Source organism: Marmota marmota, unplaced genomic scaffold (genome assembly GCF_001458135.2).
Source record: "Marmota marmota marmota unplaced genomic scaffold, marMar, whole genome shotgun sequence".
Taxonomy (NCBI): domain Eukaryota; kingdom Metazoa; phylum Chordata; class Mammalia; order Rodentia; family Sciuridae; genus Marmota; species Marmota marmota.
In genome coordinates this window covers 2756051-2780806 of record NW_025999977.1, presented here as the reverse complement: position 1 = coordinate 2780806, position 24756 = coordinate 2756051, and the positions used below count along the sequence as shown (strand labels likewise).

Here is a 24756-nt window from a genome sequence, read left to right as displayed (position 1 = left end):
ATGTATTTTACATCTCTCTGGGATCACTGTCTTTCATGAAGATCATGGTTTCATATGTATTTTTCTTTTCTGGGGTTATTTTAGGCAGGGTGGTAAATTGGTCTCTTGTTACTGAACTTCAGCTGGATTTCAACTGATTCATTTTTCATTGCTGTTTCAAATGATTTGGAATCTATATAGTCTTTTAATTAAGACTATCTTTAAATGCATACAAATCATCTCTAGGCTCACAACTGTTATGAACTGAATGTTTGTCTCACCCCTAAATTCAAGTGTTGAAATGGATTGACTAACAAAATTTTATATGTAATGGGATCAGCATTCTTCTAACAATTTAAAAAATGAAATAATCTAGTAAGTCCCTTTTTTCAGTGAGAAATTTAGTTTTACCTCCTTGCTGCTCCAAATTATTCTTTATTATATTCCAGTAACTACTTTTTAACCACTCACATTTTGTTAAATTAACCATGAACAATTAGACTCAGTTACATGTTTAATTGAATTGCTCACTACCTTATTTCAATTGCACGTCCTTCCCATTGTTATTTATCATATTAATTTTCCAATCAACAGGATACATGATTGACTAGTTTTTTTTTTCCCTTGTTGATGGATTCTCTCGCACCTAAACATATATTTATGTTCTCATTCATGACCAATAATATTTAACCTGCTATTAATTGCTTATGCCTCATTTGAAAATGTAACTGTGTTTTTCATCATCTAAAAATATTTTCTTGACTTAAGGTGCTTCTTTTTCATGACTGGCTGATCTTTCCTGATAAGCAGAATACTGGATGTGCCTAACCTTTTTCTTTTTGTAGCAACTTGGATTAATGGAGGGCAGTGTACTCTGGTTCTCAGATTGCTCTTCTTTTAAACTACAAAATTGTTACCAAATTATCTTTCTCCGTTATTTTTCTTGACTAAGTGAGATCTCTATCCAGATTGGAGTTGGCCCTTGTCCCAGAGGTGTGGCCCCTGTGCAAAAGCAGAGGAAAGATTTTGACCTCTCAGAGTGACACTTTGCCAGACTGGATGTTGCGTTATCTGCGTGGCCGTGGTGGAATTCCTAGTAACTTGGCTGAAAGTTTCCTCTTTATATTTTTTCAGGTAATCAGGATTAACTGGAGCCATGGCACCATTCTGTGACCCTGTCAGGATTCTGGTGCTAAAGCTCTCTCTGACCCTTGTTACTTAACACTCGTGCAACAGGGTTCTAGCAACACCCTGCTCACTAGTCTTGAGGCCAGGACTGGCCCTGCCACATTTCCCAGTGTCCCCCGGCCCTCTCTCCCTGCTATCCTCACTGCTTGCTCTGAATGAGAACTGCCCTCCATACTGGGTCCTTTCCATTTCCTCTCCAGGGACACTTTCATGTGCAGTGATTGTCCATCGGCTGGCAGTGGGTTTAATGTCTTCTTCCTGCACTGGAGATATTTCTCAGCATTTCTGGCAGGCAGAGGGCACTCTGCTTCCACATTTGCATCCCTTTAGTCACTACAGTGAAAGTGGAGGGGGAATAATTCCAGCTGTGGGTTGGTTTGCATCCCCATGTTAAATGGCAGCAAGCTTTACAAAGTGTAGTCAGCATTTTCTGTTCTCTTTGACCCCATCAGTGCACACAGCTGTGAGAAGACAGAGAAGTCGTGCTCCTTGTGGGTGGTTTTCTTGGTGTCTTCAGCAGAGGGGAAACTGAAGACTTTGGGGGCAGATGAGGGCCTGGGTTCTTTGCTGCTAGGTTCAGAGGAGCCTGCGGGAGTTTCAGGGAACCTGGATGTAAGAGCAAGGTGGGGCTCTGACCTTGGATGCGGGCAGCATGTGGGGAACAGATCTACCTGGAGCAGGGGCCTGGGATGGAGGACCATTGCTCAGGATGCTCAGGCCATGGGAAGCCCTGGAAAGAGCAAGGGCTGGGTGACCTAGAAGACTTCAGTTTGATTATGGGGCTTGCTACTTACTTACTTGCAGCCCAAGAAAGTCTCCTTGTTCCAGAGCCAGCGTCCTCATCTGCAAAGTGAGTCATAATAATAGAACCACCTCTGGGGCTTGTGGGGATTAAAGAGGAGCTATCCTTCAATGGCACCTGGCATCTGCTGTGGGTGCTCCACAGATCCTGGGTGCACTCCATATTTTCTGAGTAATGCAACAGCTGGAAGGGAGCCAAATAGACTTGCTCCTCTTCTCTCTCTTCCAATCTCCCATCCTAGGAGTAGCTCCATTTGTCTTACCCTCTTTGGGGTGACTTCTTACCTCTCCCCAGCCCTCTGATTCTAGGACCACACCTCATTCCATTCCAGCTCATCAATTTGCCCCTGCAGGGCCATCCCATTTGTTTTCACAGTCCCCCTCTCAATCTGCCTCTGTCAATTTTCCTCCACTAAGTTGTTTCCAAATCCACATGACTTGTGCCTTCTCAGAGGATGCTAGTATTTGTGACCTCCCTTCCCATGTCAGCACTCAATTATATGTGCGTTCTGCTTCCCACATGTGAGCAATGGTCACAAGGGTAAAGGTGTCTCACCTGGTCACTGTTTCCAGAAATAGACCCCCTTTCTGACGTTTGCTTTCCTGGTGTCCTGGAGAACCGAGCAGCCAACAGAGATGGGTCACACACACCGGGAAGCCAAGCACGTTAGATTTACTAGGGTAATATCCGCAGGTGAGATAACAGCACATACATACAGAAATCCACAGGCAGAGATACCACCCCAGCAACACAGTCAGACACCAAAGCAGCAGAAGGGCTCAGGAAGTGGCTTTGGAAAGTTCTCGTGAAAATCCAAGGGCAGCTTTGGTGCTCAGAGATTCAAACAGAAAACTATACAAAACCATCCCATAAATATATATATTATATATGTGCATATATATATATATAAAATTGCAAAATAAAAGCCCCAGAGACTAACTGTCCATCTGCACGTTGGTGGCTCAATACACGTGTTAGCACACAGAAAGGCAAAACCGTGTGTGGGAAAGGTGCGTGACCCAGGGGGCTGGCATTTCAGTAGCAGAGAGAGTATTTACATGGAACCCCTATTTGAAACCTCACAATACTAGGAAAAGCTAAACACAGACAATGTATGTACAAGGGAAGACAGTAAGTAGTACTCCCTAGTGACGATTGTCAGACACAGACAACTCACTGAAACCATCCACAGCTTTAAACAACACTGCACTCCCTACCTAGGCTGGGTTCCTGCTGCCCTGCGCCCCAGCCGGGCCACCCCAGGCTCCCGACTGCTTGTTCTTCCCACTTCTCAAACACTGGGACTCAGTAGTTAAGAGCAGATCATGGGAATTTAAAGGTGGACACAGTCCCAGGGGATCAAATCATCACCCACAAAGCAAGACCATCACCACAAAGCAAGACTATATTTTAGGGAATCCCCTCCTTAAAATATATTCCCCTCCCATTGTATATAAGGGGCTGGGATGTTTTCCAAGTGAGGCCCCTGTGTCCTTGGTCTGACTTTCATCATCTTTCTGATTAATTTTAAAAGGGACGATCTGCCTTTGGGCTTTTAAGTTTGACAAGATGATCTGATAGAGGGGAGAAGCATTTCGCGTCTTCCTAGAGCTATTTTCCCACCACCCCATAAACGCTGGCAATCACCCTACTTGGTGATAAGGGAAGTGCCCCCATCGTGGCCTGCCTCGTCCCGATGCCTGGGAAAGAGTGGGTGGGAAGGGAGCTGAAGACCAGAGGCTACCAGGAGGACCCCCAGAGCCTTCCCAGGCTGAGGCCCACTCCAGCTGCCCCAGAATCCCTCCCTGCTCAGTCGCCAACTCCCTCCTCCACCTTCTGGCCTGTCTCTCATAGTGATGACCCAACTTTGGGGGGGGGGGAATCTACAACCACCTAAGAATGCAAACGTTTACTTCCGTATTTTTAAAGACCACCACCAACTGGAGGTTCTTCCTAATTGCTCCTAAGATGCCTACCTTCTCCAGGGAACTGCCTATGTAAATACAATGAAAGCCACTTTCTCCGCCAAAGGATCTCCTCACCTGAAATCCCCATGCTGACCCCTGGGTGAGTGTGGCTTTTCACTGCAGACGTGTCTTGATGGCAGAGCCCTACCGAGTCTCTCATTCCTGACCAAAAGTATACCTCATCCACGGAGATCAGCCGGTTGGACAGGACTTTGGGGAATAAGTATGTTATGGTGTATAAGCTTTTTCAGGTTGTGGTGCACAGAGAAGTGGGCACAGATGGCAACTCATGAGCTTGTATTAAATCACCCCTTTCAATGTGGGACAGATATGATGTCCTATCAGGTTTAGAGCCTGGATGCCCTGTCCTTTCTATGGGTGTGGAGAACACAGACTTATCTTCTCAGACTCCTTGAATTTTATGGTCTTAGATCAAGGGTTTATTTGGGCTCAGTGATGAGAGAAGATATAAGAAGACCTGTTTCCTCCAGGCTCAGAGTCAGCTGCAGCAGTGCCAACCAATGGAGGGCCTCTGCAGACCCACGTGGGTAAAATGAGTGAGGGGAAAACATTTCCTCACCTGTTGAATAGTCAAGAAGGGCTTTCTTTCTCTTGACCTAAAATGTAAAATTCACACTTATGAAAAAGCATGGTGTCCTGGCCTGTGATAGGCTGTGTCTCCTTCTGTCTCCAAGCACGGCATCCTGGAAAAATCAACTTATTTCTAATCTTTTGACTTTCAAAAGTTAATCATGCCATAGGGTAAATGGTTCTTTTAGATCCACAGCAACCAAAGAAGTGGATTGATAGCATTTCTTCCCATGCTGACAAGAGCCATGGCCCCTCTGTTACAACAGTGCCAAACAACCTCTGAATAACCACCCTGGCACGTCACCATGGGTGAGGGACAGAATTATCCAGCAGAGGACAGGATCTGACGCTTGGCCTATGTGATTTGGTGGTGTGGGGCAGGGCTTTATGGTGGGCTTACTACTATAAGAACCTGCAACCCCTCATCCAAATCCTCCCAAGTCCTTTAGACTCAGAGGAATAAACTCATGTTACCTGTAGGAGTTTCAATGGGGGTTATTTTCACGTAGCTGAAGTAGGGCAGTAACTTGGGTCAGCTGTGGGCCAGGAAGCTCTGGTGTAGCCCAGATCTGGGCTGCAGCAGGGTCAGAGAGTCTCTTGGCAATGCCTTTTGCAGTTTGGGAGGAGGTCACATGGTATGGATGGTTCTCCCACACCACAATTGGCTACCAGCTACCAGTGCACAGAGGCATTGGACCCAAGTTTGTCCCTCTGTGACCACTGACCCCTCTTCCTCTCTGCCCCAGCTCTTGCCTGCCTTCCCACGGAAACAGGCTCAGACGCTTCTCTACTGCTCAGATCAGCCACTCACAGTGAAGCAGACTGGTGCACATTCTCTTATCCCTTTTCTGTGTCCTATCTGAGCACAAGGGCTCAATTAGAAACTAATCCATTGTCTAAAAGCTTGGAGCTCATGAATATTCATTTTCTCCAATCAGATACCAAACTTTCAGTTGATTTTTATGCAGAGCCAAATAAAATACTCTCTCACCCTCGTGGCCTGCGGGTTTGTCTGGACTGCATGGCTGTTTCTACAGCACTTGGTGCTAGTCCTCCAGCCTGCAGCAGAATGGACAGCATCCTTCACAGGCGAGGGAAGAAAACAACGGTCAGGTTGATGCAACCCTTTCCCAGCAAACCCATGCCGAGATGAAACAGAACTGAGTAGGGGACATAAGCTCTTCCTGCCTTATTAAAAATCTCAAAGGGACTCTGGGCTGGAAACTCACTATTTGCTATAGAAGATAGTGTGGTTCCTTGCTTCTGTGCATAGTCTTCCCTCATTTGGGAATAGGAAACCCTTGTCTTTCTGGGAAGTTCTTCTTTGTTTTGAAAACCTAACTCCGCCATCATCACTTTCAGGAATGTGCCTCTGGCCCCCGAAGAAAACCAAGTGTTGCTTCCTTATGCCACCCCTCTGCACTCGCCTGTTCTGTATTGGTCTGTGGGCCTCCTACTGTGAGTTTCTTGTGGGTAGGAGCTCTGTCCTCCCTTCACACCGGCACCAGGACCCAAGCTCAGTGCATGTTTTCTAAATACACAAGGAATGAACAGATTGGCAAATATGAGGTGGACTCGTGGCACAATCCCACGGATGATGCTCCAGCAAGGCTCGACATTTTCACCTGAATGAGGGCTTGCTAAGGTAAAGGGAATACAGAGCGTTTGCCAAGTACGGAGCCATCAACAGACACCTCTGAGCAACGATGACTCTCACACAGAGCTGCTCCGGAGGTCACGTCCACTCCTCCCTTCTCTGCCGCCTTTTATTCTGGTAACCATGACTGCTTCCTTTTAACGTCAGCATCATGTGTAATTCTGAGCAGCTGCTCAACAAATCCTATGAAAGGATGAATGAATAAATGGAAACCTAGTTTTTAAAGAAGGCATCAGAGGATTGGCTTTTAAAGGCATTTCCCATATGACAGATTTTTTTTTTTCTGAGATGTCAGTGCCCCGTTGGGTTGTCCATCCTAAGACAGGACCCAACCAGGAAGCAGAGGGGCCCTAGCAGTTGGGAACCCGTGCTAGGTTTTCAGCATTGGGTTTTCCTTGGCCATGTCAGTTTCCTTCCTTTTCAAGAAACAGCCAACTGTGGATGGTGTTTCCTGCCCCAACCGGAAGGCTCCTGCCTGTCTTGTCAGAAGACCACATTCACAGGCCACCAGGAGTTGAACATGCATCAGTAAAAGTGGACATAGGTAGTTTCCTACCTTCATTTCAAGTGCTAACATTATGCAGTGGACACTAGTCTTAGAAATGGTTCATGGACTAAATCACCTTCAAGAATTAAAGTTGTCTATTCATCAGAGATTGTTAAAGAGAAAGGGCTCAGGACTCAGACTGACCCAAGTTCAAATCTAGACTTTAGGTTTTTCTTTTGGGAGTTCAGTTTCCTGGTGATCAAATGGGAATCATCTTATCCAACTCACAGGATTGTTGTGAGGCTTACAGGGTGTCATGTATGTGAAGCCTGCACAGTGTCCTTGGACTTGAAATGCTCAAAAATGGAAAACTATGGTCCTATGGTTAAGAACTTCCAAAAATATTTTTACATTAGTCAGGACAAAAAAGAGAAATTTTCTTTGAAGACACTGTGCTTTAAAGAGAATGGATTGTCTAGGAGTCAACAATGCTCATGAATCAATGCCCCATAGAAGATCATGAAAAAATAGTGTTGGATTTAAAACAATAGCTGTAGCTATGACCAGGCCCCAGGACAGACAGAGTGACAGGGCTGGGGACACCCAAGCATTTCTCTGAGCGCTGGTCCAAGAGGATTAATCCTGAAAGACACATTTCTGTTTCTCCTTTGATGGACCCAGAATAACTTGGATCTGGACCCCCAAGGAAGCCAAGACTAAGATGCCAGTTCTCTGCTCTGGAGCAAGTGCTCTGGGTTTGAGGGAAGGTCAGGGGACACCTGGCTGCTGGACAGGAATGAGGCAGGTACAGTGCATTGCTGGGTGTGTCATGCAGAGCTAGAAAGGCAGCATCTCCTGTGCCACCTTGATCCTCCTTATACAAGCAAAGCCAACGGAGGATTTAAATTTCCCCACTTTTCTGCCCTGAGCATGAGATAACATTTTCTTATGCTAAGTTTGGTTTTAGTTTTGAAGCACTTGAGATGCACAATACAAACAGGTCAAGTTCCTGGCTTCTGATACTGATCAGACCATCCCTGATCGTCAGGCTGACTTGGCTTGCCCTCACATCGGCCAACACCTACAGCTCTTCTATTCATCGTTCAAGTGGTTCCATGAAGACAGCTCAGGGGTAGTGCTGGGGAAGTGCAAGCTAAGCCATCAGCCTTGGAAAGAAAGGTTAACTTCTATTGGCGGGGACAGGTCAACTTGTCTCGTTACTTTGAGCAACAGGGTAGGGACCCAAAATGGACAAGAGAAACAAGATTTCTCAATGCGGCCATATCTCCATATCACAGAGATGGGCCTTCTGGGAAGAAATGGACCTTACTCAGGGGAAGTCTCGACCTGTTTGATTTAGTCTGAGCCTGTGAGAGCTCATAGCCCATTTCTTGCCTTCCTGCCCTGGGCTCAGATTGGCGGGCAACGTCCTGACAAAGGTGGCCCACAACTAGGCAGTGTTGTGAAGTGGAAAGAGCACTAGACTGGGGGTCCGAAGACCTGAATTCTAGTGCGGACTCTGCCGCTAACTATCTGTGTGACCTTGGGCAGTCACCTGATTTCTCTGGTGTAACTGTAAAATGAGGGGTTGGTCTGGTGATCTCAAGTTCCCCCTCTGAGTGTGATCCCGGGTCCTATTCTATCCCTCCTTGGCCCTGTGCTTCCAGGGACAGAATTGGGAGAAGGGGAGGGGAGGAGGGAGAAGATGCAAATGGGAGTCCGTGGGTGCCACGGATCAGGACTCCACTTTCTCCTTCTTTTTGCTCTTTTTCAGGAAGGAGGGGGTTCGGAATTTCTTTTTCTTCTTGGAGGGAGACTTGGAGGGCGAGCCCTCTGGGGACATGGGACCGCTGGTGACTGACTCGGTTTTGTCCTTGGAGGTATCGACGTCCGTGTCGGCGTTGGTGGTCATCTGGCTCAAGCCTCTGCTGAGGATTTCCTCTGCAGTCTGCTCTTCCTCCCTCCCGTTGACCACCACCCCTTCTGGCTGGGCTGTTTCGGGCTCAGTGGTGGCTTTGCTTGTTTCTGTCTCCTTAACATCTTCTAGAAAAAGAACAAAAGACATGACCGTAAGATTTCATTCAGATGAGAGTGTCCACCTGGGAAAAAAACACTTCTGGTTCAGTCTAGAACAATGGTTGGGGAGGCAGACTGACATGGGGATGCAGAACAGGGTTCTGAGGCAAATGGGAGGACAAGGCTGTCATCCGAACACTGCACCCCTTTCTACAAGGCCTGCTCCTACATCCTAGGTAGGACAGTGACCCTGGACTCTTGTCTACACACTGAACAGACATGGAGGTCAGAACATGGCAGGCATCCCAGCAAAGACTCAGCTCAGGACATTTCTAGGCACAGAGCTAGGAACACACACGAGGGAGGAGAGAGGCTGATGGAAGGAGGGAACGTGTCCTGGACATCTTAGGGGAGGCATCTGAGAATCGCTGAAGGCAGAGCAGTTTCACTAATAAAACCATGGAGGTTGCATGTTGGTTTCACTTCTTACACCAGGCGAGCTGCCTAGTAAAATATGGAAAGTATCTTCCCAAGAGGCAGAGAGGAGAAAGCTGGGAGGATGGAATTCCCTGAGTGGTGTGGACCCTGCATTTCTATGATACAAGGGTTAGTCATAAGGGATCCACCCATCTAATGGCACCCGGGGATGGCCAGGTGCCATGTGCAAGGGCAGAGCTGCTCAGACCCCAGGAACTAAACCCTCCAGTGGCCCTTCCTCCCCTCCCCACCCACATCCCACCCTCTTTCCATGCAAGCTTTGGAATGCCGGCTCAAGAGGGAGGAGGGGAAATGTAAAACCACACACTTTGAGAAGTAGAAGGCACCGTACTGGTCGTCTGGCTTCCTCCTTGTTTATAACTAAAAACTGAGCAAAGCTGTAAAACGGTGGGTCGGCCTCGGTTCACTGACTTCTAGTCCAGTGCTGTTCTCAACCCAAGCTCAAAGGAGCATCCGTGTACGGCTGTGTGTGAGCTCATGTGAGTGTGTGAGTACGTGTGGTGTGAGGGTTAAAGTGAGCTGCATGTGTGTGGGGAGTGTGGAGTCTAAGTGTGAGTGTGTGTGGAGGGTGTGGAGGGTGTGTTACCCCAAGAAGTCAGCTCCGCAGGATCCTCCATGTGGGAATGTGGGCTCTGGGGGAATGGATAGTGAGTGTCACAGAAGTGGGTGGAGAAAGCGTTCTACAGAAGCATGGGGTTCTGACGGGTGAATGGGGACACGTCTGGTTATGTGGAGGGTTACATGGAAGATGGAATTCCCTGAGGGCTGGAAGGGGGACCTTAGGACAGTTAGGATGGGCTGGATTAACTGCTTGGGCAAGATCTCCTTGTAATGAGGCCTACTGTAACTTCTGAAACCGACAAGTCGAAGCCTTCTCCCAGACGCCTTCTGGAAGACTCCCTCCTGGCACCACAGACTCTGGTCCCTGGCTCCCTTTCTTTCCACTGCCCAGCCCACATCCTCTCATCATCCAGCTGCCCAGTTCTCCAGCTCCTGAATCCTATGGCCCTTGCCCAGTCCCCTCACCTCTGCCAGGAATTCCTGTGGCCATCACCTGGCATGCTCCTGAATGCCATCCGTCAATCTGGACACAACCTTCTGTCTATCACTTGTCCCCATTGTACCTGCCATTTAGCCTCCTCAGCCTCCCAGTCCCTGCTGCCACCCCAGCCTGATTTCTTCTGTCTGGAGGGCCCTTCTCTCCCCTCTCTGTGTCCTCAACCTTCACCTCATGCAGTGAGTCAGCTTGATTGTTTCATCTTCCTTAAAGTTTTTTCCGATCCCCATTTCCACTTCTGGGTCGAATTGACCACTGTCTTTGCTGCCTCCACTACAAGAACTTTTAATCACCATAATTATAAAACTATTAGACCTGGGTGATTTTTTTATGCCTCTCTCTTCCTCTTCTGAACTGAAATAAATTTGGGCAAGACTATCTAATTATCTATGTAACTAGCTCCTAGAAGATACTGAGGAAAAAAAAAAAAAGAAGATACTGAGAAAAATGGCTGTGGGAGTCCATGAATAACTGAACACATGAGCAAATAATGAACATGTGAATGGATTTATACTACCCAAGGCAATGCCACCCCCTCATTATATTTCCTGTCTACTCCACCCTGAGCTTTCTAAGGATCCATCATGTAATGCCACCCAGGTGCTACACTTCCCGACCCTCATCATCTTCATTCCCAATTGTCCTGGACCCTCCTCATCTTCATTCCCAATTGTCCTGGACCCTTGCAACCCCTCCACCATGGCTCTGCAACTTAAATCCAGAGACTCACGACAGGTGCTCACTTGAATGACACAAGGATATATTCTCAAGCTTGACCCTTGGTGCTCTTCAAAATGACTTTGGGACTTGTTTTTTAGCTTCACAAATACAACTGTGGATCAGAGGGGCTTCCACTTTCTGTTCTAGTGTCATTTCCTGCCTGGCGATGACGAGGATTCTTACTCTTCCTGTGCCCTTCATGCGTTCCCCATCCATTTCCCTTCCCACACCTTCTCTGCCATCCACCTCAGCTACAACCTTGGCCCCTGGTGAGAGTCTTGGTTTACACCCATGTTCTTCTCACCATGTAGAAAACAAGGGCCACACCCAGTGTACCCACTCTGACCTCAGACAGCTCTCTGATGGTGAATTGTTTTGGTGGGTCATGGCAAATGGAGTGTGAGTGGAGAAGCCAAACTGAGGTCGCCACTCCCTCAACTACAGGGACAGAGACCACTTGAGAGTTCTGTTGGCCAAGAAATGAAGCAGTGGTACAGGACTCCAAAAACAAGTATGGGTCCCTTAAAAGCATCAGGGACTGGCTCTGAGAGTCTAGACCCTTCCTCTGTTAGTGACTCAGGGAGTTAAGTTGGAGAGTAGGCTGGGAGGGACCCCGAGAATTAGGTGCAGGTGGGAGTTTACCTTCCAGCATCCACTAAGAAGCATAGACTTTCTCTCCTGAGTGGGGTGCTTGGGACTCTGGGAATAGGGGATGGTGGGGGAGGCAGAGGGTGGAAAACTGGGGGCTATGTTTAAGGATGGATAAGGTAGCTGGAGAGAACAAGGAGTAATTCAGAGAGCACATGATTGGGAGCAAGACTAGGCTCAGAGACCAGGTCTACTCCCAGACCCCATAGGTCTGCAGGACAGAGGGCTGAAAGACTTCCAGATTCTGAAAGAGAAGGCAGGCTTCTGTAGGAGGTGCAAAGCCTCCTAGATGCTCTACTTCTCAGACTTGATTTCTCATTATCCCATAGTCTCCATCCACTCGCTGCCTCTTGGTTCACCAGTGTCCCTTTGATGATTAATTCTACAAGTCCACTTGACTGAGTTAAGGAATGCCCACATAGCTGGTAAAACAATCCTTCTGGGTATGTCTGTGAAGGTGTTTCTGGAAGAGATTAACACTTGAATCGGTAGACTGAGTAAAGGAGTTGTACCCTCATCAAATAAGGTTGGGCATCATCCAATCTGTGGAGGGTCCAAATACAACAAGAAGGTGGAGAAAGGTGAACTCTCCTCTTGAGCTGGGACATCCATCTTCTCCTTCCTTCACACATTAGAGATGCTGGATCTCAGGCCTTCAGACTGAAGGTGAATAAAACCACTGACTTTCCTGGTTTGCCAGCTTGCAGACACTCAATCATGAAGCTTCTCAGCCTCCAAAATCATTCCCTAGTAAGTCTTCTTTTATATGTCTATATATGCCCTATTAATTCTGTTTCTCTGGAGAACAGCTAATACAGTCACCTCCCAGGAATGTCTTTTCTCCCTGCTTCCTGACTACCATCTCTGGACAGCCTACCCCACTACTATCTGCCAATCCAAGTATACATGTCCCCAAAGTCTGGCTCAAGACAGCTTGTGCATCTGCCTGGTATTTGACAACGACCTTGCCCTCTTCTAAACCTACTGTTCACATAATCATTTTGCACTTGCATGCATCACTCATCTTTTTTAAGACATCATTTATCACCCCAGTAGACCATTCAGGACAGAGACTGTCTTACTTCTCTGGCAGCCATCATCATCCAGCTCAGTGATAACATGCTCAAGCCTTTTTCCAGGTGAGACCAGATGAAGGTCAACAGAGGATACCTTGCTTCTCTTCAGCAGCCAAATCTTCTGTGCCCACGCACTGGAGTGAGGACATGGGGAAGGAAAGAGGCCTCGCCTAACTACAGGAGCAAGGATGCCTTTCCTCGCTGGCCTAATGAACCTGGCCTTCTAACATCTCAGGGCCAAATTCCATGATCCCTGGACCCAGCCCTGTTAGGTGCAGGACAGGCTGAGTAAGTTGTCTGCAGGACATGCCAAACAAAGTTAGCTGCAGGATGACCTGGCCACTCAAACCCTCTGTCTGGTTCTTTATCACCTGTTTGCTTCAAGCCCAAACGCCCAAGCCACCACTCAAGGCCGAACACTTAACCCCCTTGTGCCAACAAGGCAGCTTGCAGACCCAGAGACCCCATTAGATTTGGGCTATAAAAACTCCCTCCTGCCGGGCCCCTCTCTCTTGCTTTCTCTGTCTCTCTCTTGCTCACTCGCTCTCTCGCTCTCTCTCTCTCTCTTTCTTTTCTCCTCTGTTGCACTGCTGCAATAAAGATCTCTTGGTTGCTCTAAGTGTTGTGGTCACTTTTCTTTCAAGCCCCATAACTAGAATGGCCCTGTCTCTGCAGGAGGATGGACACCAGAGGAAGGGCCCTGAAGCAGAATTTTCTGATTTGCTTCTAAACTCGGGGTCCACCAGACAGATCATCAACTGTATCCAAAATGCATAGAAAGTTGGTGACTGCCATCTACTGTTTTTGTTTTCCTGCTGAGAGAAAGCTCTTCTTCTGTATAAAGAACCAAAAGAAAGGTTCATAAAAACCTTGAAATAAACATCTGTGGTCTATGCCAACACAGAGCTGACTGTGTAGCAACAATCAAAATAGCCCACAGGGTGTTCAAGGGACAGAGCAGGGGAGCCAAAGACCAACAGCCAGAACTGCCCCATGGCGGATTAATAAATTGTATGCTGTCCATACAGAGAGGTTTGCAATAGTGTTTCTGCCCTGGTTTCAATTTTTAAACATCAGTGAAAGAATTGCAGAGAGCCTATGAAAATACAGCTTCCCTGTATTGTCTCCACGATAAGACTCTGAAACAGATGGTGGGCCAAGAAATTTATATTTTTTAACAAGTCCTTAGATAATTCTAGTGCAAAAGACCCATGGGTCACACAGTGGGAAACATGGGTTTAGAATGGCATAGTTCCTTCCACATCTACCCCCCAACGAAGGGCTGAGACAGCACCACTGATAGGAGAGAAAGTAGAGCTTCTTATAACCAGGGGCAGGTGGAGTCTCTGTGACTGCCACGCACGCTCCACAGCCAGGACACAGAAGCTCCCCTGGACACCCAAATATACTTTCAGTGTGTGGTACAGCTGGTGTGCAAACACGGCCCCTGTGAGTGATGCCTCCAGGTATTCACGTGCTTATGTAGACCCCGTCCTCCCTGAGTCGAGGCTGGCCCTATGGCTCACCATAACCACTAGAAGACAGACAAAGTGCTGCAAAACTAGCCTCATGCCAAAGACTAAAGTAGGACTAGAAACTGCTGCTTTTATAGTTTGTATAAAGTCCAACGACCCTGAGGGAAGCATACAGAAAGGCCACATGGAGAAGCTTGGGGGCAGGAAGAGGGAGAAAGGAAGAAAGGGTGTGTGTGTGTGTGTGTGTGTGTGTGTGTGTGTGTGTGTTAGGAAGAGGGAGGAAGGGGGAAAGAGACCCAGACACACCAGTGTCCCGGCTGAGTCCAGTTTTCTCTTGGCCTCTGCCAAGGTACCAGACATGAGTGCACCAGCAGGTAAGTTCCAGCCTAGTCAAGCTCCCAGCCACATGCAGCCCCAGCCGATGTCATATGCAGCAGAGGAACCATCAAGTTCAGTCCGTCAATCCACAGGAGAGCATAAAACCATAAAACCAGTTCCTATTATGTGCCATGATTTAATAATTATCTAGTGCTACCCCAAAACTCAGAGGCTTAAAAGTCAAGTCAGATGTATTAGTTCTCACAATTCAGAGAACATGGTACGTAATAAGACCTAATTTATGTAAATACCTTACAAAGGACTTTTATGTTCCTTAGGTTCTTTTATCCTGGCAACAGCGCCATGAGTTAGGAAGAGCAAGCATTTGTGCTGTTCCCCCATCTGCAGTGTTTTTAAGTGACATATTTAAGATGACTAAATTATTTAGTAGCAGAGCTGATGGTGTGATGTCAAATACAGGACTGTGTCTTTGCTGGCCCAGACAGTGGCCCTGAGGGGTTGCTGGAGGATGGAGTTGGCAGTTGGCAGTCAGTCAAGAGCCAAAGAGAAGATGGCTCAGATGGCCAGATGTAAAAGAAGAGGATTTGAAAAGAGTCTCCTTCAGAGAAGCTGATGGAGTAGGAATCTGGGACACAGATAAGGAGTAACACTATGGTAACTCGTGGGGATTTAAGAGCACGGTGACAAATGGTTGTAAAAAAACACTCCTGATCTGACTGGCTAGCTAAATACGAGAGTGCAGATGCCAGCCTGTCTGCCCTGAGGGACTGACCACCCACTTCACACTGGTCTCCCCACCCAACCAAAGCTCATGCCTTCATCATGCAGGGTCTGCTCCAAGGTAGCCATGCTTCTCAGCTCTGTCGGTGGCACGGATGTGTCTTCAGAGAGACTGTGACTCTTCTCACAACTCAACCTCAGTGTGCCCTCCAGGGGCACAGATTTGGACCAGAGAGAATGAGGAATCCTGCCACAGTGGGTATGATGACAGATGTTGGGGAAACAGTTATCCCATCCATCACACACCCTCCTGCCTTCCGTCCCTTCCAGGAGCTGATAACAAAGTGCTACTCTTTGTCCCATTCCTACCATAAGCCTCTTCTCCAGCCTCAGATTTCCTTCCTACAACTGGTACACATATCCTCATAGGTGCTGAGGGCTCTAATCAGGCCCAGTCTTCTGTGCCTTCCCGTGTAGCAGCTCCCTTGGGGCTCTCAGGCTCTGGTCCACAGCCCTAGAAGAGGTCACCAGCTCCTCAGAGGTACTCATGCATTAGAACAGAGGCGGAGGTGAGCTCCTGAGGGCCACGAGCACTCTACCGCAGGGAGAGCTGCCCCACAGCCCTCACTGCGGATGCTTGTTGCTTCTGGGTGTGTGTGCTCTGTGTGTACATCTGTGTCTCCCTCGGGGAAGCCTAGTCTATGCATAGTGCAGGTGGAACTGGTCATGAATTTTATATCCAGAAAAACTGAGGAAGGCGGGGGTGTGAGTTGCAAAAGAAAAAAATTGGGAGAAATCTATTTCTTTTGAAAAACTCCTCCCTCCCCCATTGCCAGTGTTGGAGTGAGTTAGTAAACAGCCTTTCTATACTTACTACAGAGACAAGTATTCAGAATCGGAGGAAACTCCTTTGATGAAGGCACAAATGGGAAGAGAAAGGAAGACGTTGTGGAGACAGGTTGACAACACGACACCATGATGAGACACAATGAACACAGACCACTGGGGACATCCACTTGGGGCCCTGGCCTCAAGCAGATGGGTTTCCTCTGACAATTCTGGGCCTGTGCTCGAGGCAGAGACTGGTTTAGGGGGGGACTCAGGGGTGGGCTGGGGTGGGGATTCTATCTGAGTCCACATGTGTGGCCATCTACCCAGGAGAGAGAAGATCCCAGCTGCCACCCTGCTCTCTGGATGGCAGGGCAGCCTGTCTGGCGGTGTCTCTGGGAGACTCAGGGGACCCAGGGAGGAGCATTCATATCCTGGAGTGATTCCAGGAGCTCATTAAAGACACTTTTATGATTTAGGGACTTTAACAGTATCAGTGTCTACCATATGGATATTCTTATTCATAACGACTAGATCTTACGTTTAAAGCATGATTTTATTCTTTCAAAGTATGTCTTCATCTATACTTCCTTTATACATGCAAGAACCTTAAGTAGGGAAAAAATAATAATAGCCCCATTTGGCAGACAAGGACATGGGGGAACCTGCTGGTTTGGTAAAATTAGCAGCTTAGATGTTATCAGTTAGCAGTTCAGATGGTTCTAGAACTAGGTTCTCAAAACTACTGTCTCTCTAATGAAGTGGTTCTCAACCTAGTCTATGTTCTAGATCCCCCTGGAGAGCTCTTACAACTCCAGGCTTCAGGCCTTCCCATGCCCCACCCCACCCAGGTCCTCTAATTCATAGCTGCTGTGGGTGGGATCTAAGCCCAGTGAAGGCGGAGAATGACATCATCAGCCTCACCCTGGGAAATGCAGAGTCTCGGGCCCTACCCCAGACCTAATGGATCAGAATCTTCATAGTCCCTATGCACATTAAAGTCTGAGAACTGGGCTAGCATATCTGCAAAATCCCACTAGCCAGCTGTGTCTCCACTGCAGGTGAGGAGACTATGGGTCAGTCTTTCGTTCAGCTTTACTTGGCAGGGCTTAAGCTGCAAGGTGTGTTGTCAGAGTTTATGAATGAAACAAACTGAAAATTATTCAGATTTCCTAGAAAGAGCAGAGGGGAAAGTTTTTCAAATGGTGTGTGTTGCGGGGGGTGGGGTATTACACCTGTTGAAAGGCAGGTGCCCAGTGTGCCTAGCTGTCCTGCCATCCACGCAGACACCTCTCCCAGCTTGTGGATGATCCCCCCACCCCCACCTGCTCAGCTCCACTCACCCTCTGAAGACTTGGAAGGAGAGACCACAGGGCTCTTTGTCTCTGCCTTCACCGGGCTCTGTGCTGGGGAAGCAGGTGCTGACTTTTCAGGTGAGCCTGGCTCTTCTGTGGCAGCCTCCTTCTCTCCTGAAAACACAGAAAAGCACCTCAGCACCGGGATCAAATACTGGCCAGATGGGTGGAGAGAGAGGATGCTAGCCACGCTGCCATTTTCTAATTGGTCATCATTCCTCCTGGCGGAAAATGAACCCCCTGGCTGAGGTCAGCCAGAAGCTCCCGCTCCTGCTAAGCTTTTATTTCTGCTGTTTCCTTGAGGAGGAAAATGGGAGAAGAGTGATCTTGTTTCTTTCATCAGAGCTTATGTACCAGTGCAACAGGTCATTCCTGAAGGGACAGCAGAATGCCCCCTCCTCTCTGTCCTGTCTCTGAGGAGGACCAGCCAGATAGGCACATCCATGGGCAAGCGCCAGCCCCAAACAAGCACTGACTCCCTTTAAAAACATCCGTGATTTGTTTGTGTGTAGCTACTTTGTTAACTCAGCAAATTTACATGTCCTGTCCAAACAATCCCTAGGGATAACAAGCACCATATTTTTCTGTTCTTCCAATTGGTCCATGAGAACTGCAAGCCAGCCAGGCAAGCTTCCATTTTGTGCTTTGGAAGAAGGCGGACCCTGGGTGAAGAGAGGTGGTGGAGGAAAACGCTGCCCTGGTGAATGACAGCTTACCCTAGTGGACACTGCCAAGGGCTGAAGTATGTCTCAGATTCCGGGTGTTCTTAAAGCCAAAAAAAAAGGGACGGCTCAATTTGGCTGGAGTGGGGAGGGTGGCGGGGAGGCCTTCTTGGCTGGAGGGGGATTTGAGAGGGAGCTGGCAGTATTGATGACTTTAGATCAGGCTAGCAAGAAGGGAAACAGTGCCAGGAGGGGACACAGGCATGGACCAGGGCACGCATCCTATCACATATCTGGGAGTCAATATGGAGAGACGGGTTTGAGTGAAGACTCTGAAATTAAGGAGGAGTTAGAAAAGACATAAAGGTGCCAGGCTCAAAGGCTTACATCAGGCCTGACGGGTCATTAATGATAATTATGACTCTTATCTTATTCCAGCTAACGTTAAGTTGGTGTTTGCCAACCTAAGCCATATTTACAGGCACCATTCTGAGCACTTTATACAAGCTAACTCTTTATACGGAGGTGAAAGGGCAATGAGGTCATGCAGCCACCATGTAACTGTGAAGCACAGAGCAACAGAGGCATTACTGGGATTAATAAATAAGTGGAATATTATTTGGTGATGGGGCAGGAAGTCCTCCCTGGGTGGTCCTGAGCTCTGCCCTCTCCCCTGGGAGATTTCCAAGCCATGGTGCCCCGGGGTTACTTACCATCCAGTTCTAGTTTCTTCCTCTCCACCTCTTTCTTGTACTCCTCCAGCTCCTGGTCGGTGAGTTGGCTGAAGGGGTTGGGCACCGTCTCCTCTGAATCATCTTTGGTATCCGCATCACCCTTGGACATCAGCTGGCTCTCTGTCGACTGAAAGTTAACCATAGAGTGTGTGTCGCTCTCTGAACGCCGCAGACGGGGCCCAAGCCAGGGCCTCCTTTCACACTCAGGTGGCTGCCAGCAGTCTTGCTAGCCATAGCGTGGCATGCAGCTCCTTGGAAACAGCTCAGGGCCTCGTGGTAGGGCTTGTTCATTCCTCCCCACTGCTACCTCATCACCAGACCCAGATTTTGCAACTGCCTGGATGAATAATACAGGGAGGCCACTCTTTGCCCCTGAAATAAAATCAAAGGATGCTCCCAAGCAGGAGGAAGATGCACCTTTATTGCAATCCCTTCTATGGACACTTCCAAGCCATTACTATGTAAATGTACAGTCAGTGGCCCAAAGTCAGTAGGCAAGCCCAAGCCTAGCAGGCAGAGTGTTGGCTTGAGCAAGCTTCATGCCAGCCATTCCCCACCAGAGCCCCTGCCCACCCCCAACAGCAGTGCAAACCCAACACACAGCAGTAAACACAGCAAACACAGCAGCCGCAGCATTCTTAGTCCAAGCTATGAGTTCTGTTTTGCGCATGGTCATAGGTTACAAAGGGGCAAAGGTCCTGAGTCTCGGATTTCCAACCTGCAGGTACCTTCAGGGACACTGGCAAAATCGCTCCATTTCACCACCCCTGTGAGACCCTCGGCTCTAGAGAGCTAATCAACCAGACATTGTGAGCCTCCGGAATCCTTTGGCTACTCTTGCCCAAAATAGGGACTAAAATCCAGACTCCATTGCCCTTTGTCCTAATTGAACATCCTCATCATGGCCTTTAAGAATGCAGTGCTCTGGAGCAAAAGAAAGTGAAGCCCAGGGGCACTGAACCCAGAGAAGCCAGGTCTTCTGACAAGAGGCCCAGGGGGCTCCTTCCCAAAGGGAGGCGGAGGTAGGCCTATTGCAGGAATCAGAGTCAAAGGAGCCAGATTCTAAGATGAGGGACTCAAAGGAGAGCCCCTGGTATAAATGGCAGAGTTGTTTTTCAGCAATTTTGCTTGCTGTATTGACCTTTCACCTCCCCCAGAATCATAGGCTATTTCCATCCTTGACCCTGTGGCATGTTCAGTGTTCTTCATGTGGCTGAATTCGGGTGGGTGGGAGTTGGATGTAAGGATGTAACATACACACTTCTCCTTGCAGTGAACCACCTTGTGGGCTGCTGCCTGATCTGAAACCGTCACATCATCTCAATTTTCTTTGTAGAGAACATTTTCTGGACTTCCCCACTTTTTACTAAAGAAAATGCCATGCCCATTGCTGCCTTGCCTTGAGCAGCAATGACTTCAAACAAGCCAGAATTCTGAACTTGCTAAATACTAGACAAGAAAGATGTCGTTCTAGCTCAAGCACTCAAGCACCAAAAAAATGACTTTGCCAGGCACTGTGGCGCATGCCTGTAATCCCAGCAGCTTACGAGGCTGAGGCAAGAGGATTGCAAGTTCAAAGCCAGCAGCAACTTACTGAGGCCCTTTCTCAAAATAAAAAATAATAATAATACTGAAAAGGGCTGGGGATGTGGCTCAGTGGTTACGCATCCCTGGTACAAAAAAAATAAAAAGAAAAAACACCAAAACAAAACAATGACTTTATGCTTTCTTAACCTAAGTGGGGTTGTGTGGGCAACTGACTGCCCTTCCTTCCCTTCAGGAGCACACACCCTGTGTCCAGGCCCTCTGGGGGTCAGGAGCATCTTCCCAGAACTCTGGCCAGATGATGCCATATCCACACACAGAGGTCAGAAACACTCAGGGCCGTGCAAGCCTGGTGCACCTGAGAGCCACCAGCCCTCCACAGGGTACTAACAGAGGCCTGAGCAGGGTACCAGGGTGGAAGGTACGGAGCTGGCCAGCAGCACTCCCAAGAACAAGCTGGACAGCAGCTTCCCTGCCCAGTGCCTGCAGAGGGCAGGTAGACACTGTCCTCCCGGGACCTCACAGCCCCCGTGAGTGGACCTCCATTCTGCAGCAAGAACATGGATGCCCAAGAGCACAGAGGAGGATGGGCATGAGGACTCAGAGGTCCTGCTGCCCAGCCCCAGGCACCAAAGCCCCAGAAGGCAAAAATGTCTCCCCTCCAGCCAGGGGCGGACTCTGCTGTACCGGGCTTCGGCTCTTCTCAGCAATGACGCTGGCCAGGAGCTGGGACTGAGGCCCCGCCGACTTCACATCTTGCCGATTTTGTTCTCGAATCTATGTGGAAAGGAGAGAAGGAGGGTGCGGCATCAGAGTGTGGAGCTTGCCAGGGGGCCTGCTGGGATCCAGTGTGGTCTGTGACTGGAATCTAGAAGGGCCCTGCAGGGTGAGGGAGCCCATCCCCTGTAAGAGAAAGTCCCCAGGTCTGTTCCCGAGTGAATTCACAGTTCATGTAAATACCAAGTTTATTAAATCGGAGAAGCAGCTGTGAGGACAAGAAGAGGGAAGGGGACACAGAGGGAGGGTCTCAAATTTTAATATTCCTAAGAAGCCCATGAGGACTCTGTTTTAAATATAGATTCCTGGCCCTCCCCACACCTACACCTACTGAGTCTGAATCTTGATTGGCGGGGGGGGAGGTGCAGTGACCCAGGAATCAGACAAATGCTGCAGGGAAACTCAGCCACAGGCTGAACACTGTTCTGGGCACTACTGGCCCATGGGCAGCCACAGCTCCAGTTTTAAAGTAACATTAGAAATATGAGTGGATTATCAGGCAGAGGTGCAGAAATAAATATCAAGGTTCTCAAAGTCTTAAAAATAAGACAAATGGCATAAAATGTATAGGAAGTCATGTAGTGGGTGGGTCTTGCAGACATACCCAATGAGCAATGCCCACAGACCGGTGTGGGAAGGGCTATCTAGGACTCTCTTGGCTATCCATATATGGTAGCTTCTTTCTTTTGTGGCACATCCCAGGTGCTGGTAAGGTGGGCATGTCTGGGAACTCAGCCTGTGTTTGCAGGACTGAGGTCCCCTTGTGGGAGGAGAGAGAACGAGGCCAGCAGACACCACCTTACCTTGTTCCTCATGTCCAGCACTTCTTGGGGGTCGGTGTAGAGAGGCACAAATTGGTTGGGGTTTTCAATCCGGATTGGCATGCCACTGCTGGATTTCTCCACCTCATCAGCCTTCATCCACTGCACGAGGCAAGGCCAGGTGGGTAAGATAGAGGAACAGGGCCCACAGACCCTCCCCAGTGACCCGCCCCTCGTGATCTGCGCCCACTAGTCTATGCAGAAGTTCAGCAGAATTATTCATAGATGTTCTCTCTTCTTGGCCCTCTTTGACGCTGTGACAGATGGGTGACAGATGACCTGGCTGCCAAAGAAGGCCTTAGGTCATAACAAACACTGGAGGGTAGGGATCAGAACCTTGGTAACCAGCTTAGACAGGCGACCACTTGGGTTTCAGCATTAAATAACTCAATCTGAGTTTCAAAGGCTTGGTGGAGAGCTATTCTATATGGCTGCCAGGTACTTTAATGTAAACAAAAAATCAAATTGAGAGTCTGTGTGTCTGAGAGAGAGAGGAAGAGTGGGAGTGAGAGGGAAGGTAACTTAATACGAGACAAGCCCCCTGACCTCCTGGCTTTGCCTCAAATTTACAATTGAAATGTTGGATATTCACCCTGGTATTTCCCAGCAGCCCCCTTTGGACATGAGACCAAGAAGTAAAAAAAATCAATTGTTCCAGGGGAGAGTAGCCTAGTCCAGCTGCCCTCTAGAGAAATCTACCCCTCAGACCAAAAATTTAGCACAGAGATGCAAGAAAGAGGTGGTCAGGCCAGGGGTGGGAAGTGTTGAGCTGTTGTTCCCAGAGGCCCCACAAGAAGCCTGAGAGGCAGCTGCACAACCTTGGGTACTGGGGCCATTTGTTCTGCTCCCTTATAAAGCTCTTAACCCCCACAAATGCAGCACCCCCCACCCCACCCCAGCCTGTCCTGGCTTCCCCCTTACTGTGGTCTTGGGCCGGGGACTGCCCATGCTCCTCTGGACCTCGTCAGCCACATTGACCCGCAGGTAGGTATTGGGCGTGTTGAGCCAGCGGGTCTTCTCCTTCTGCTGCTTCTGGGCATGCTGTCGCAGGGCGGGGACAGGGGCACCATCCTCCTCAAACACAAAGGCAGTGACTGTGGCTGGGATCTCCACCTCACTTTTGTGTTTGGTTTTCTCTTGAACAAAGGGGTGGCGGTACGGGTAGCCTGTTCTGTAGCCCTAGAAAGGACAAAAATAGAACCACTCATTGTAGAGGAGGAAGATCAGAATATGTACTTGTGTTTTTGAACACACGCGCGTGCCACACTTTGCCCCATTCCACTTATAGACTGTTTCCACTTATAGACTGTTTCCACTTATAGACTGTTTCCACTTATAGACTGTTTCAACTCAAGTTTCCATAAGACAACCTAGGTGTGGCCATTCTCCTAAGATATTTCAGAATTGTTTGCTCCTAAGGGTCTCCAATCAGGACTGAGAAAATTCCTAGGACCTTGTGGTTCTCGGAGTATGGACACATACAACTCTTTATTCACACAGAGTCCCCAGTTTCATCCACTCTGGTGATTCTCAACCCTGGCTGCGCACTGGGATCACAGAGGGGCTTCAAAAAATACTTGTGTCTGGGGCCTTAATGCAGAGCTGTGGACTTGACGGGACGATTGCCTGGCTTCGGCCATGGGAGCATTAAAAGCTTCTCAGCTTATTCTAAGTCACCCCTCCCTTCCTCGACTCTGAAGCTTCTGAACTCCTCCTAGAGTCCTAAGATTGGACTCAATAACATTTTTGGCTCCTTAAGCAAGACCACGTCCCCACAGGCAGAACTGACCACAGATCAGTGGGAACAAACACTCCGGAAATTTGGCATCTGCCAGAGTGATATTTGGCTCTCCTTGTCTTCTTCTTCTACTACTTTTTAAAATTAAAATGACATTAAGGTATTTCCTGATTATAAAGAAAATATGGGCCCATGAAAAAAAAATTAAGCAATATTAAAAAATGAGGAAAAATGTGAATTTCACAAAAGATAACCACAAAATTTTTTTTCTGGTCTTCTCTGTATACATATGTGGGTATGTGTACATTTGATTATTAGTAAAATTGAATAGTTTTAATTACATATAGTGGCCACTTGAAGTCTTCCTTTATAAATCATTATGCTCCCAGCTCATTTCCTATTGAGTTGGTTTTCCTTTTCACACTGATACATCTCTTTTAACACTAAGAGTATTAATCTTTGGCTGTCAGCTAATGTCGCAAACATCTTCCCCCTTCATTTGATGTTCAGCTTTGTCTATGGCAGGGGGATGATTTATCAAACTGCAAGTTTTAATTGTCTCATGGAATCATACCTGTCAATATTTATTCTTACAATTTCAGACTCTTGCCATGCTTGACAAGGTCTTTCCCAATGTTTTTAATACCTCTGTGAATTCACTTTTGTATTTAAATTTTTGATAACTTGGGATTTTATCTTATTGAAAATAATGAAGTAGCCATGTTCTTTCCCACATGGCCAGAAGTCTACCTTTTCTCACTGATTTGTACAGTGCCTGCTACCTCTGTGAATTTTCATGTATTTTGGGTTTATTTCTGGATTCTCTAAGCTGTCACATGGGTTTGCTTGTCCAAACTGTTTAGGAACTGCTCAGTTACTAAAGCTTTATCCTACTTTACCATGGGGTGGAGCTAGTGTCCTTAATTATTTCTTTTTATAGCATTTTCCTAGTCATTCTGAATTTCACATTGAAAGTATTTTTTATGTCCTTTTCCCTTCCCTAGTTTTTGACAGAATCACATTCAGTTTGTAGATTGATCTTGGGGTTGTGACCTCTTTACCTATGAACAAGCATA

At 47.9% G+C, this 24756-nt stretch overlaps 1 protein-coding gene across 3 annotated transcripts in view; it reads right to left on the bottom strand.

Annotated features, from left to right (window-relative positions):
* Nucleotides 1-760: 760 nt before the first annotated feature.
* Add2 (adducin 2) overlaps nucleotides 761-24756 on the bottom strand; it is a 115820-nt gene continuing 91824 nt past the window's right edge. For all 3 annotated transcript variants that reach the window (XM_048804142.1, XM_015479549.2, XM_048804143.1), the window contains exons 11-16: nucleotides 22864-23121; nucleotides 21925-22044; nucleotides 21032-21121; nucleotides 18779-18926; nucleotides 17392-17517; nucleotides 761-8714 (exon numbers count right to left, since the gene is read on the bottom strand). In XM_048804142.1, the coding sequence (XP_048660099.1) occupies nucleotides 8407-8714; nucleotides 17392-17517; nucleotides 18779-18926; nucleotides 21032-21121; nucleotides 21925-22044; nucleotides 22864-23121 (1050 nt within the window). In that variant the 3' untranslated portion in view covers nucleotides 761-8406. The remainder of the gene's footprint in view (nucleotides 8715-17391; nucleotides 17518-18778; nucleotides 18927-21031; nucleotides 21122-21924; nucleotides 22045-22863; nucleotides 23122-24756) is intronic.